This window comes from Pelmatolapia mariae, linkage group LG3_W (assembly GCF_036321145.2).
Source record: "Pelmatolapia mariae isolate MD_Pm_ZW linkage group LG3_W, Pm_UMD_F_2, whole genome shotgun sequence".
NCBI classification, from domain to species: Eukaryota; Metazoa; Chordata; class Actinopteri; order Cichliformes; family Cichlidae; genus Pelmatolapia; species Pelmatolapia mariae.
The window spans coordinates 14020565-14033898 of NC_086229.1; the positions used below are offsets into that span (position 1 = coordinate 14020565).

Below are 13334 nucleotides of genomic sequence, written 5' to 3' on the forward strand. Positions count from 1 at the left end.
ACAGGTCACATGGTAACTTCTGTCTGTAGTTCTGTGCATTAAGTCTCAGTGTTAAAATGTCTGCCTCTCCTCCCCATCAACACTCTGCAGGCCTCCAAATCACTACTGTAGTCTCCCATCCCACTTTATTAGGTACACCAACAGACTGTAATGTTTGATTCCTCACCGCCTCACACCGACACAGGGGAGGGGAAATTTTGTAAGCATCCTTTCACTTTTAGCCATCTAAATTTAAGAGTCTCAGCTTGAAACGGGACCGTCTAAGCTCCGTGATTTACCCGCTGAACCCCCGCCGAGAACAAAAGCTCTATCTGGCATTCTGAGCGTCCTGCCCTCCCCCCGGGGAGCCGCTGTTAACTTGTAATGCATTCAGTGGCCGCTGCAGCCTCAACAATGACTTCTGTACAATAAGAAATCAATATTTCATTAAAAGCTGCAGAATCTCTGCAGAGGCACTTCAAACATTTGGAACCAAGCTGTGCCTTTAATTGCAGCTTTGAGAGAGAGGCGGCGTTCTAACCGCCAAGGCACCAGTCAGGCGTGACGGGACGGTCATCTGCAGCACAGGAGCTCAAATCTACCACCAGGGGGCAGTGCTTTAACTGCTGGGATTTTTTTCAACTTCCCCAGAGGTTTCTCAGGGCGGGATGTCACTCTGAGTCCGACGGCGTTCCCAAGTGTCACACCCAGATTAAAAAACCCCACAAAAACAGCCACAGTGACTCACTGCGCCACCTAGTGTTCAAAGCTGGTATTACGTAAGTTCAGGTCGAAGCTTTAAAGCTTTTAAACTATTCGACACGCTGAAACTGAAAACAGTGAGCCTGACCTGCAGAGCCACCACAGAAAAGGTGGAGTGCAGAGATCAGAGGAGTGCTGCAGGAACACCAGAATGAACTGTGGTTACTCAGAGGGCGATTTAAAAACTGAGGCAAAAACAGCAATTATGATGAGCCGAAGTAACCAGAGTGCAGTCTGAAAGACTGAATGCGGGTTTTCAGATTTGTGGCTGAATGATGCGTCTAACAGCAGGAGATGAGATGTGAGGAGGGACTGCTTCCAACGAAGAACTGTGTGATGATGAAACCTGGCACCGATTACAGAGACTATCATTAGAGACAAACATTATTTCCCCACAGTGTTTCTGGTTAATGCAAAACTGTTGAACATGAATAGAATTCAGTGGAAGTTGTTGAGCTCATTAGTGAATAAATGAGGAGCCATTAGAGCAGAATAACAGAGGAGAGCTCCCGCTGTGCAGCCTCAACTCTTCCTCGTCGTGTTTCTGTGGATATTCACCAACACCTGAAATCATCCATCGTGTCTGCTTTTCTGTCACACCCTCCATCCTTCTGACCTCTGCTGGGGTTGTATCTGATTTCCTCTCAGACCTGCGCTGACCACCTCCTCCTCTTCCTCTCTTTGATGTTGATTTCATTTCTTTCCTTCTCACTTGTTTCCAGCTCGTCTTGTTTTTCTCACGCTCCACCGGTTGATCTGAAAGCGCCTCTCCTCCTCCCGCCGTCTCCTCCACCATCTAATTCCCTCTCTCATTTGCTCGTTTAATCCTTGGTCCTCTTCTTCCTCTCTGTATCTCACTATTGAGAGCACGCCGGCGTCCGTCCCTACCTGTCGGTGTCAGAGGTCGTGCCTACAGTGATATTTGTGCGTGTTGCTAATCCGCTCTGTCTGTTTGTGTCTCGGAGCAGAAAGCGGACCTGGCGGTGGCCGGCTTCACCATCACGTCGGAGAGAGAGAAAGTGATCGATTTCTCCAAACCCTTCATGACTCTGGGGATCAGCATCCTGTACCGGGTTCATCTGGTAAACTCGCCTTCGCTCTTCTATTCTTGACATCAATCACAAACTGAATGCACGACGAGGGCTGAACGAGATTTAATAAGACGTTTCACTTGTTCTTCACAGACGTGGAGCGTGAGCAGAGACATCAGAGACTGGTTATTTCTTCTGATGCTGGTCACACTGGTTCAAGCGTGAATAACTGAGACGTGTCAAAACAGCCAAATCACAGTTTTTACGCCACATTTTGTGTCAGCACTTCAAACCAAGAAACCTCCCAAATAAAACAAAACAAGTCAGAGTACAGAGAGAGCGTGCACACATGACGTGAGGAGTCAGTGGGGCGGTGCGATGCCGGGGGGGAGGCACGTGTGACCCCGGGAACATGCTTTTTATGCCATAGTAGAATAAAGTGTATTTGCACATCCACTACAGTAGGTGGCAGGGTTGTTTGCACCGAGCAGGAGATATGAAGTGCAGCAAACAAACCTGAAAAAGAAATGGAAAAATATTTAACAGCGACGAAAAGAGACGGAGATAACGGGAGAAACGAAAGTGTCCTGAAAGCAAAGACGAGGAAATGTGCCGACGCGTGGCTTCACTGTGACTTTGTAGGTTAAAGTGTTTCATATATATGAGAAGGGCTGAGTCGTTAATGTTGCTGATCAATTTAAATGTATTTATTTGTTTAATTTTATTTTCAGAATCAAGTCAGTCAAAAGAAAATGTTTATAGTTCAATAAGGATTCATTTTTTTTAATGAATCCTTGCTCGGGCGCCTCAGAGCGCGCTCAGCCTCGCTGACCTGGCAGCTCGTCCCGGATTGATCCGTGCTACCTATAAATGTGTGCTACAGTAGGACGTTTTGTCAGAACACCAGCCCGACAGGTCAATCAGCAACCTGCTGACCAATGAGATGAAACCTTTCCCCGTGCTTCCCTGGAACAGCGGTTTAAGTCGCACCTTCAGTCGCTAACCTCACTTTAACTGCAGCTCTCTTTGCGTAGCAGGCACTGCACCCTGTGCTCTCCCCCTCAGTGCAGCATATGAAATAATAAAACACCCACCTGTAAACACCACCAGCACCTGTAAGGCTGTCATAAAAAATACATAGCAGCACAGCACAGTGGAGCTGTCAGCACCGCAGGCTTCAAATAAGCAGACAACAGGTTTAATAATAAGTTCCAGCAGAGCTAGCTGAGTTAGCTGCACAGACCCAGACTGAGGAAGCCGCTCTGCAGTACCACACTGCTCTGCAGTACGACGCCGCTCTTTTGAGATGCTTATGATAAAAATTGGAAGAGAACAGCTCATATACGGCATTTTAATTTATCGTCCACCTGGGTCTGCTGCGTCTTTTCTGTCAGACCTACAAGAATTTTTAACTTCCACTATTAAAATGGGCATGGTTATCATTGTTGGAGACTTCAACATTCATGTGGATGACTCTACAAACAGTACCACTAAGGAGGAGCATTATGGACTCTTTCAACTTTGTTCAGCATGTAGCAGGGCCTACTCATACTGCTGGCACACTCTGGACTTGGTCTTCACCTGTGGTGTTTCCCTTGACCACTTGAATTTAAATGAAGTTGTTTTTAGCGACCATAAGTCAGTCTCTTTTACTGTATCTGTTAATTCAGAGTCCCATCCTCAAGGTTTTATTAGGCGCAGGCCCTTTATTGACGACTCTATAATTTCTGAGTTTTCCTCTCTTTTTAATTTTAAAACTTCTTCTAACGAGGTTGAGCTTCTAACTAATTCTTTTAATGAACACTGTCTTGCCATTCTAAATCAGGTTGCTCCTTTCAAAACCAGTTATTGCTCTGTTAGTTCCCGCACACCCTGGTTAAATAATCAGACTCGTGGTCTTCGACGCTCCTATCGAAAAGCAGAGGGTCTGTGGAAGTCCACTGGTCTGTCCCTCGTGAGCACTTTAAAGAACTACTTTACTTATATAATGAGTCAGTCAAAGAGGCCAGATCCTCTTACTTCAATAATCTTATAAATCGTCATAAAAATAATTCAAGAATTCTGTTTGATACCATCAACAGTATTGTTTCTCCTCCAACCCAGCATGCTCTGTTGCTTTCTGATGAAGATTGTAATACCTTCCTTAATTACTTTGTAAATAAGGTGATGGACTTGAAATCCAAAATTTCCTCAAGTGCCTCCCCTTATGAAGACACCCCCTGCTGTCTTGGGTCATTTACCTCCTTTTCTCCAATCACACTTAATGACTTAATTATAGTTTTAGGTCAAATGAAATCCTCATCATGCTCTTTAGATATATTACCTCCCTCTGTCCTGTCTGGGTCCATCACCAGCATTGGTCCCACATTACTATCCATCATCAACAGTTCACTGAGGCAAGACTGTGTTCAGTCTTATTTTAAACATGCTGAGGTAACTCCTCTGTTAAAAAAACAGAACCTTGATCCTAGCTCTGCTAGTAATTACCGACCTATTTCAAAATTGCCATTTTTAAGTAAATTACTAGAAAAAATTGTTGAAAATCAGTTCAGGTCTCTGTTATGTAAATTACACATTCTTGACCCTTTTCAGTCTGGCTTTCAAAAGCAGCACTCTACAGAGACTGCTCTCCTAAGAGTCTATAATGATCTATTAATGGCATCTGACGCAGGGAATTGTTCTGTGATCATCTTGCTTGATCTTAGTGCAGCCTTTGAAACCATCGATCACAAAATCCTACTTAACAGGCTCAAGGTTTTAGCTGGTGTATCTGGCTCTGCCCTAGACTGGTTTTCTTCCTACTTATCCGACAGGACCTTTTCTGTTAGGACTGACAGGTTCACCTCTGACATTGCTGCCCTGACCTGTGGGGTCCCACAGGGTTCAGTTTTAGGTCCATTACTATTTTCTTTTTATATGCTTCCTTTAGCTGGTATCATTCAATCTTTTAGCGACCTGTCTTATCATTTTTATGCTGATGACATCCAGCTCCATATGTCCTTTAAGCCTCATCAGCTGGATAGGCTGTCCACCCTAGTCCAGTGCTTAGCCCAGGTTTCTGATTGGCTTTCAAGCAACTACCTCCATCTAAACACTAACAAGCCCGAGACCATGATCATAGCTCCTCCTGAGCTACACTCTAAAATCAGTCAGGTTCTTGCCTCTTTCTGTCAAGTCAAATATTCGAAATCTTGGAGTAATATTTGACTCTTCTCTGGGCCTTGACTCTCATGTAATATTTTTGTCTCGTTCCTGTTTCTATCATTTAAGAAACATCTCTAAACTGGGACATATGGTCTCTTCAGCTGAACTGGAAAAACTCATTCATGCATTTGTGTCATCACGCTTAGATTACTGTAATTCCCTGTTTACCAGCTTGGATAAATCATCTCTCTCCCGCCTCCAGGCGATACAAAACGCAGCAGCCAGACCATTAACTCGTTCTACCAAGCGTGCTCACATCACTCCCATCTTATTTTCTTTACATTGGCTCCCAATAGAGTTTAGAACTCACTTTAAAATTCTTGTTTTAACATACAGAGCACTAAATGCCCCCAGATTATTTATCCAAGCTTCTTATAAAATACACTGCTGCTCGTCGTCCCCGCTCACAGACTCAGAGTCTGTTGGTTGTTCCCCAAACATGACTGAAGACAAAAGGGGGCGGAGCCTTTCAGTCTGTGGCACCAAGGCTGTGGAACAGTTTACACCACAACTACGTTTGCTTGACTCTGTGGATTCTTTTAAAAAGCAGTTAAAAACGTTTCTGTTCAAACAAGCCTTTTGTTGATCTACGTATTTTATATTTTTTACATTATTTACATTTGATCTTTTACACTGTGTATAATGTCTATTGATTGTATTGTTTATTTTAATATTTATGTACAGCGCTTTGTGACTGCCTGTCTGTGAAAAGCGCTTAATAAATAAGCTTTACTTACTTACAGAGAAACCCCACCTCTGTGTGGGGAACAGAGGAAGACTCAGTCTTCCTGTTAAAGTTTAACTTCTTTCTCTCCGCTGTCGCCATGTGGGAGTCTTGACCTCGCTGTCAGTTAAACTGCAGTCGCAGAGAAACTCTACGTGTTGCTGGACGATTCTCGTGTGATCTTTGATATTAATCCCACAAACACCAAAATATCAGGTTCAGTATGAACAGTCGGCTTCTTTTTACCAAGAACAAGGACAGCAGCTACGTGACCGGAGCTACTGGAGGTCCTAATAAATGAAACTGAACAGGCACAGGGACAGAGGGAAAGGTGCAAATATTTAACACCAGCACAAGCGTGTCTCATTCTGGGCTTGGCACGGCTGTGATGGCTGTCTAAGACAGAACGCATCAAACCCATGTACGATGCAGCGTCTGTCCAGATGCAGGTGTTAGTGTCTGGATCATGTTCCCAGGTGTCTGCGGCTCACACAGCATGGAGAAAGGCCCATTGTTGAAACTGTGCTCATTACTTGGTACGCTGTGAGATCACCTGCCTCACCGCCAAGCTTGAACCGAGAGCTTGGATTGGTTACCCCTCCTGTACCTGCAGCAGGTGTAATCACAGCGAGCTGGTGCACACGTGCTAGAACATCACCACATCACCGACGCCAGGATGTAAATGAGGTCATAGCTCCAGTTTAACGTGTGCGGGCCCCGAAGGCCACGCGTGCGTGCTCAGATCCATCGGATGAATATTAATGGAGGCGCCATCAAAGCGCCGCAGGCGGTTTGTCTTCGTCCAAAGAAGAGTTTTTTAGACGATGTTAAAGGTCCGTTTATTTCCAGGCGCCGTCTGTGGACTCGCACAAACTTTTACAAATTGAACAGCCGAGTGTTTGCACCTGTTGACACTTCCTGTCTCGCCCCGGCTCCGTCCGCCTGATGATTGGATGGATTCAGACACAGCAGTGAGACTCTGCTGCTGGAGGCAGCGATCGCTCGGGTCACTCAGTCAAACTGTGAGTTTGGGACCGAGCGACTGCAAATATTCCTGCGACCCGAGAGATCACGCAGGAAGAGGAAGAGCTGGGAGAGCAGATAAAAGCCGAGCCGGGGACACAGATGGAGGGCATGTTTCTTCTTCTGTGATTCAGTTTGGGGGAGAAGGTGACGCCAGCTGCTGCTTGAAAAATATGAGTTTTTCAGCCTCTGAGGGAGGATCGGTGGCTCTGCTTCCCTGACTGGAATCTAAAGCAGCGCCTTCACTTCCTGTGAGTCTGACAGAAACCTGCTCAGGTTGTAGATTTTTGGGTGAACCTCAGTCTCAGGGGTTAGGACGCTTTCAGGGACGATTATCACTATTGTTATTAATTATTATTGAGCTCTCTGAGGATTGTGTAGGAGGAGGCAGAGCGATGTTTCCTGTTTTAGAGTTGTTGTTAGTTCGATGTATTTCAGTCCTGTGTGAAATATGAACACATGAGGACAGGCAGAAAGTCTAAAAGGGCAGGTTAACCCTCTGAAGCCCACACACCAAATCACATGACCGATGTAGCAGCGAGACGCAGCCTCGTGTTGATTGGTCACGGCGTCCACGCTCAGTACACAGAAGTGTTTCGGACACTTGATGATGTGCTGCTGTTGAACTATGGAAACCATGTTTCCGATCGTCTCAGCTCTGGAACGAAGCGTCCGAGCGTGTTCAGGTGTGTTTCAGTCAGCCATGTTTTCCTGTGCGTGACATCAGCTTTGTGGCACACACCAGTGCACATGAACCACGCTGATCCACAAAGCATGCATGGCTCAGAGGCACAGGGGCAGCAGTCAGGCCTGCGTGAGCAGCTTGAGAGTGAGAACTGTCAAACATTTATTCGTCATTATCATGAAATCCTCCTCGTGCGTCTCTCCTGATGGAGCTCCTGCCCACAGATACTGTACCTCTGCGGCTCATTAGCATTCACCTCCACCATCTGTCCTCCATGTTTGACTCGGTCCGCTGTGAGAGCTTCGGTGTATCGACTCTACGATCAGTCAGCTGTTTAATGTGTGCACGGCGAGGCCGAGCTCGCGCGCGGTCCCAACTGCATTTTCTTAAGTGTTTATTTAAGGATTAAGTTGACCGAGAGCACATTTGTGCTCGCGCTAACGGCCCGCAGGCGCGATTCACGTGGAGTGGAGAATGTGAACCGAGACGCCGTGAATTTATCCCGCTAACACCAGGCGTCTGTTATGGAGTGCAGCGGCGCTGATAGATCAGCTAACAGGCCGTGCTACACACACACACACACACACACACACACACACACACACACACACACACACACACAGTCTGGTTTATTGAGCTGAGGGGTGCGTTCCCTGAAACGCTGTCTTGTCATGTTGGTGCTGTTTGAACATATTTTAGTGTTTGCCATCACAGAGCAGAGAAGGTTAAAGGCTTCGGGGTCTGTGACAGTCGTAGGTGATCCCGGGCCTGCTGCTGAGATTTCAATCTTACAGCTGCGTCTTCCTCTCTTTGTTTCCTGTTTGAGTTCATTGATCTTAGTTTTGATTGGGGAGCTTTGGTGTTTGTTGTGCTTCACATTTTTCAGTTGTTTTGTAGATTTTTATGATGGATTTTGTATCCTTGTTCCCTTCGCTGTTCCCTTGTGGTGGCGTTTGAGTTTACACTGACTTCTTCAACAGCGTAACAGGCGATGTTTAGCAGACTGTCTGCAACATCAGTGCACGATGTGAGTGAAAACTCACACAAGCCAACAGGAATTAAATCTCAGAAGTCCCGAAGCAACTGAATACACAATCCAATCATGTCTGCAGGCGTCAACAGCTTTATGTGCATTGTAAACACACACACACACACATAGCTGCGTGCGTGTAAATAGCTCGCGAGCACACTTGAAGATGGTAATCTGTTTAATTGCTCAAGCTGTTGACTTGTGCACACACATTAGAGAAGAAGAGCCATCGTGTTTACCCTGCTCTCCCCCCCGTGCTGAACACTGTAAATTTATGTCTGCTGCTGCTCCCAATTCATTAGTGCTCGATATATCATCACTGCCCTGCTCTCTGAATCTGAGGCACAGCGTTTCACTACGATCGTGTGACGTAGTCGCTGAGGAGACGCCAGCTGATTGCGAGGAGAGGAAGCGGCGTCGTTAATATTAGAGCTGTCAGCGGCACACGGCTCCACAGCGTGGATCTAAATACAAACACCTGTAAAACAAGACAAGTGGAAATACAGCACAATAGCAAGCTTAAAGTTAAACTTTTATCTCTCAGTCTGGATGGTCTGACTCCAGAGCTCATGTTGTCCTCGTGCTGACACATCAGCCCTGTCTCCATAGGTCTCAGCCAGGTTTAGCACACAGGCTAAAGTTCCTAAAGGTTCCTGTCACTCACATTGATTCAGGGTCGAAGGTTAGATTTCTTTTATTTGTGCATGTGGTAAATTGCACCATCGCTTCATGTGTTCCTGCATAAGCTCGACTCACTTTTTGAAGCATCTCGATTTTCAGAGCCAGCAGGGGGCAGATTTGCTAATGAGGGTAGGCCTAGGGTCGGCAACCCTGGGCACGTGAAGGGTTAACTGGTGGCATGACCATAGCTGGACTGGCCATCGGCCCACCGTTCAAATGGGCCGATGTGATTTTTCGTTCATATGATTTTTGTTTGTTTGTTTGTTGTTTAGTAACGGTATAAACAATGAAAGGTGGTGGATTGGCCAGATGCTGGCCGATGTGTAAAAATAACTCAGTTGTTTGGTGGTGGCTATGGCGGAGCTTCCACAGAGGCCAGCAGGTGGATGAGGGAAAGGGGAGGCAGGAGGAGGAGAGACCTGAGGCGGCCGCCGGTCCGAGTGTCAGGTGAACTGAACTTCAGGTAAGAAGTTATGACCTGCAGTCTATCTGGGTCAGATATAAACCAAGTTTAGTTTATTTTCGTTGTGCTGACTTTTTACAGTCAGTTACAATAACTCGTACTGCGTACTAGCTAGCATGACGGAGTTTCTATACAGCTGGGTGGGTGCTATGATGTTACTGATAGTGAACTTTATTTTATTCATAAGGTTAGTTAGTAGAGTTGCCAACTGTCCCGTAAAAAACGGAATCGTCCCGCATTCAGAGAAAATATTACGCGTTTCATGTTGAGCTGAGAAGGAACACAGTTTGTCCCGGACTTCAGCTAGAATGGAAAAAGACACAAAGCTGGATTTATTCTGTGTCTTTGCTGCACAGCTGCCTCTTCTTCTCTCATCCTCTCCCCTCTCTCTCCTGTTGCTACTTCAATCATGAAACTGATCAATGATCAGCTGATCGTCTCTCTTGTTTGTTTATCGCCCACTTTGCGCCAGAAAGAGGAAACCAGCGGATGTCGCGCTAAACAACAGCAGCACGTTTAAGCTTGATCAGCTGTTGTTAGAATTTATTTAATATTAATTTCTAGTATCAGCTGATGTTTGCTGGAGCCACAGCTGTAAAGCTGCTGGTCATTGTTATATTCTGGTCTCATTCACGACAGACTCCAGAATATCTATTTCCTACCCAACGGGGTAGTAAGGTTTATTAACAAGTCATGCGACTCAGATTGGTCCTCTGCCATGTACAACAGCAACATACAGCCTAACAATCTGGCCCAACACTCCTTACTTGTGTGACACTCTAAAACGTCCGTGCAGCAACACAATCCATTGTGGAACAAACCATCTTGCAAACAATAATTTACATTATTACAGTCATGATGTCGGTTTGGATATGTGGTGAGAGGGAAACATGAAGATGAAACCAGGAGATGTCCTTACTGAATCATCAGAGCTGAACAGGTGATGGAGAAACAGGTTTACCTTTTAGGTGACATGAATGAGTTGAAGTTATGAACTGTTTCTGAGAGACAAATAACACCAGGATCCTTTTCTAAGTAGCTGACAGCTGGTAACTGTGCAGGGGCGGGTCTAGCAAAGTTTTGCCAGGGGGGCCAGGTAGGGCATTAACAGGGAAAGGGGGGCACAAAGAAATACTTTTCTTTCTTATTCTCATTTTTTATTTTTATTTATTTAACCTTTATTTAACCAGGAATGTCCCATTGAGATTAAAAACCTCTTTTTCAAGGGAGTCCTGGCCAAGAGGCAGCACATTTCCAAACAAATACATACAAACAAACAAGATTAAAAATTACACAAAACAATTACACATTATTGAGGCAGTCTGTAGGCCTTTGAGTTTAGTTTTAAAAACATTTAAAGACAACAGTTCAGTCAGTTTCCAGTCTTTCTGTAACAGGTTCCACGAAAAAGGCGCAGAGTGGACAAAGGCTTTCTTACCCAACTCTGTGCGGACAAGGGGAACAGACAGCAGCAGCTGATCATTTGAACGCAAGGAGTAAGAACCACTATTTGTCCTTGTGACCAAAGTACAAATATAAGGAGGCAGCAATCCAAGCATAGCTTTGTAAATAAAAGTGTACCAATGCCCCTGTCTTCTAATGGCCAAAGAAGGCCAATTTACTCTTAAGTACAAGTCACAATGATGGGTCAAATATCTACAATTGGTGATTTAAAATGTCTCGCTTTTAATAAATAATTATCTGAATCTTACAACCAAAGTTTCTATCTGATGTAAAATGTATAGAAATCATACATATACCAACAAGACAGCGTGCATCACTGTCACAACAGCGTTTGTTTTCATGGTTGTGAGGAGACCATAAATAGCATTTGCATTTTCTGTTGTACAGTTCATTTGCTGTTATGGATAAAAAGTCTTTATATGTTGCAAAATAGCTGATAACTATTCGCTGATAGCTGCCAACATCTGCGAACAAATATAATTCTGTGAAGTTGTTCTATATAGTGTGTAACTGTTAATATACAGCGTTATTACATTTATTGCTAATGCAGTCATATGGCACACTGACTTCTGAGGAAATTTTAGATGCACTCATCATCAAAAAGGTTGCCGACCCCTGGTGTAGGTGGATCATAGACATGGTAACGGCCGGTAACACATGAGACTGTAAGTCGCCGTCACGAGAGCACACCTGCATGTTGGCAGCAGCTGTTTGTAGTGCAACATGTAGTGCTCCCAAACTTATTTCCACCATGGGTCTTCTTATCAATGAAAGTGGTCCCTCACTATAACGGCTTCACTGTTTCGCAGATTTTTTTTGTGCAATTTTGCTTCTTTCTTTTTTTTCTTTTACAGCGCATTGTGTTCTGCGTCCTGATTGGCTGTAGACCATTGTCAATCAATCTCGTGCTGCGTCTCCTGTACAGTACAGAATGCGTTCAGCTTGTCAAATTTACATAAATCTTCGATCGCTAGCAGCGTGACTCTGAAGTGCTGTACTGTATGTTTGTAAGTTTGCTCCAACAAACACAACAATGTCGACGAGACGTCGTCACCTGCGGGTGTGTTTGGTTTCATTCTGTAACACTGGACTTATTTTTCTACGAAGGTTTGAACTTTGAGAGTTTAAACAAGAGAGAAAAGTGTGAAAACGTTCATGCCTGTCTGAGTGTTTAAAGCATGTGGTGAGGGGTTTTACAGCCTTAAAACATCTATAATAACCGTTAAAAAATAAAGTTGGCTACTTCATGGATTTCACCTATCGCAGGTTATTTTTAGAACATAACTCCCGCGATAAACGAGGGACCGCTGCATATTGATGGATAGCACGGGGGCCGGCACTGTGTCCTCACATCGAGAAAGTCGTGGGTTTGAATCCGCCCGGGTACTCGGGCTTGCTCCCACAGTGGGGTTAGCCTAATTAGCTGCCTGCCTGTGTTAGCCCTGTGACAGACTGGAGACCTGTCCAGGTGTTCTCTGCCCCTCGCCCCCTTTGTGTGCTGTTGGGTTAGGCTCCACCCCCCTCGACCCTGTGCTGAGTAAGCAAGATGGGATTCTTCTTATTGTCCAACCAACCAGAGCTACGCGGTATTCCAAAAACAGCTCCTGTAGGAACATTTTCTTTCAGTCGCCTGAGTGAAGTTGGGAATGCTGGATGCAGCCGCTGTCACCTGCTCTTCTGCCCGGGATATTTGATTGAGGCTGAGCCACATCACACGATCATTTCAGCCCTCTGCCAGCCTCATGAGCTGTTTCTGAAATGAGCCAGAATGGACAAAAATCAGAGCCTGAATAGATTGCCTCCATTACAGCTCCAGTCATCTGCTTTAATTGAGTCCAATCTGGGAGTTCCTGCGCTCCCCTCACTGCCAAATCCTTTTTCCAGCAGACGGGGGGTGATGGAGGCATTGCAGACAGCAGGCAGGCCATGTGATGAAGCGGGTCAACGGGAGGCGTCTCATCAGGGAGCGCTGGCTGACGCTCGTTAGCACTTGAAAAGCTCGTCAGTGTAATTTTGTGTTCTGTGTTGTTTTTGTTGTGTTGTTGAAATTGCAGGTTCAAAGTGAACGAGCGCTTTTTGTTCCAGGAGTGTCATTTTCCAAAATGCACAGCTGTCAGTGTGAAAGGGAGGCTCGTGTTTCAGAGTGTGCTGTGATTGGCAGACGGTCATTATCACAAATCGCCGTCGCCATCCACGGCAGGAAGCTGTATCTGACCCTTATACAGACTGTAGATGAAGCACGAGAGCAGGCGGAGACCCAACGTTCCCGGTCAGGAATCCCGTGGTCA

The 13334-nt window shown here is 45.4% G+C and overlaps 1 protein-coding gene across 2 annotated transcripts in view; it reads left to right on the plus strand.

The window, feature by feature from the left end:
* LOC134624235 (glutamate receptor ionotropic, kainate 5-like) overlaps positions 1-13334 on the plus strand; it is a 205449-nt gene that overhangs the window by 176058 nt on the left and 16057 nt on the right. For both annotated transcript variants that reach the window (XM_063469197.1, XM_063469198.1), the window contains one exon: positions 1710-1823. In XM_063469197.1, the coding sequence (XP_063325267.1) occupies positions 1710-1823 (114 nt within the window). The remainder of the gene's footprint in view (positions 1-1709; positions 1824-13334) is intronic.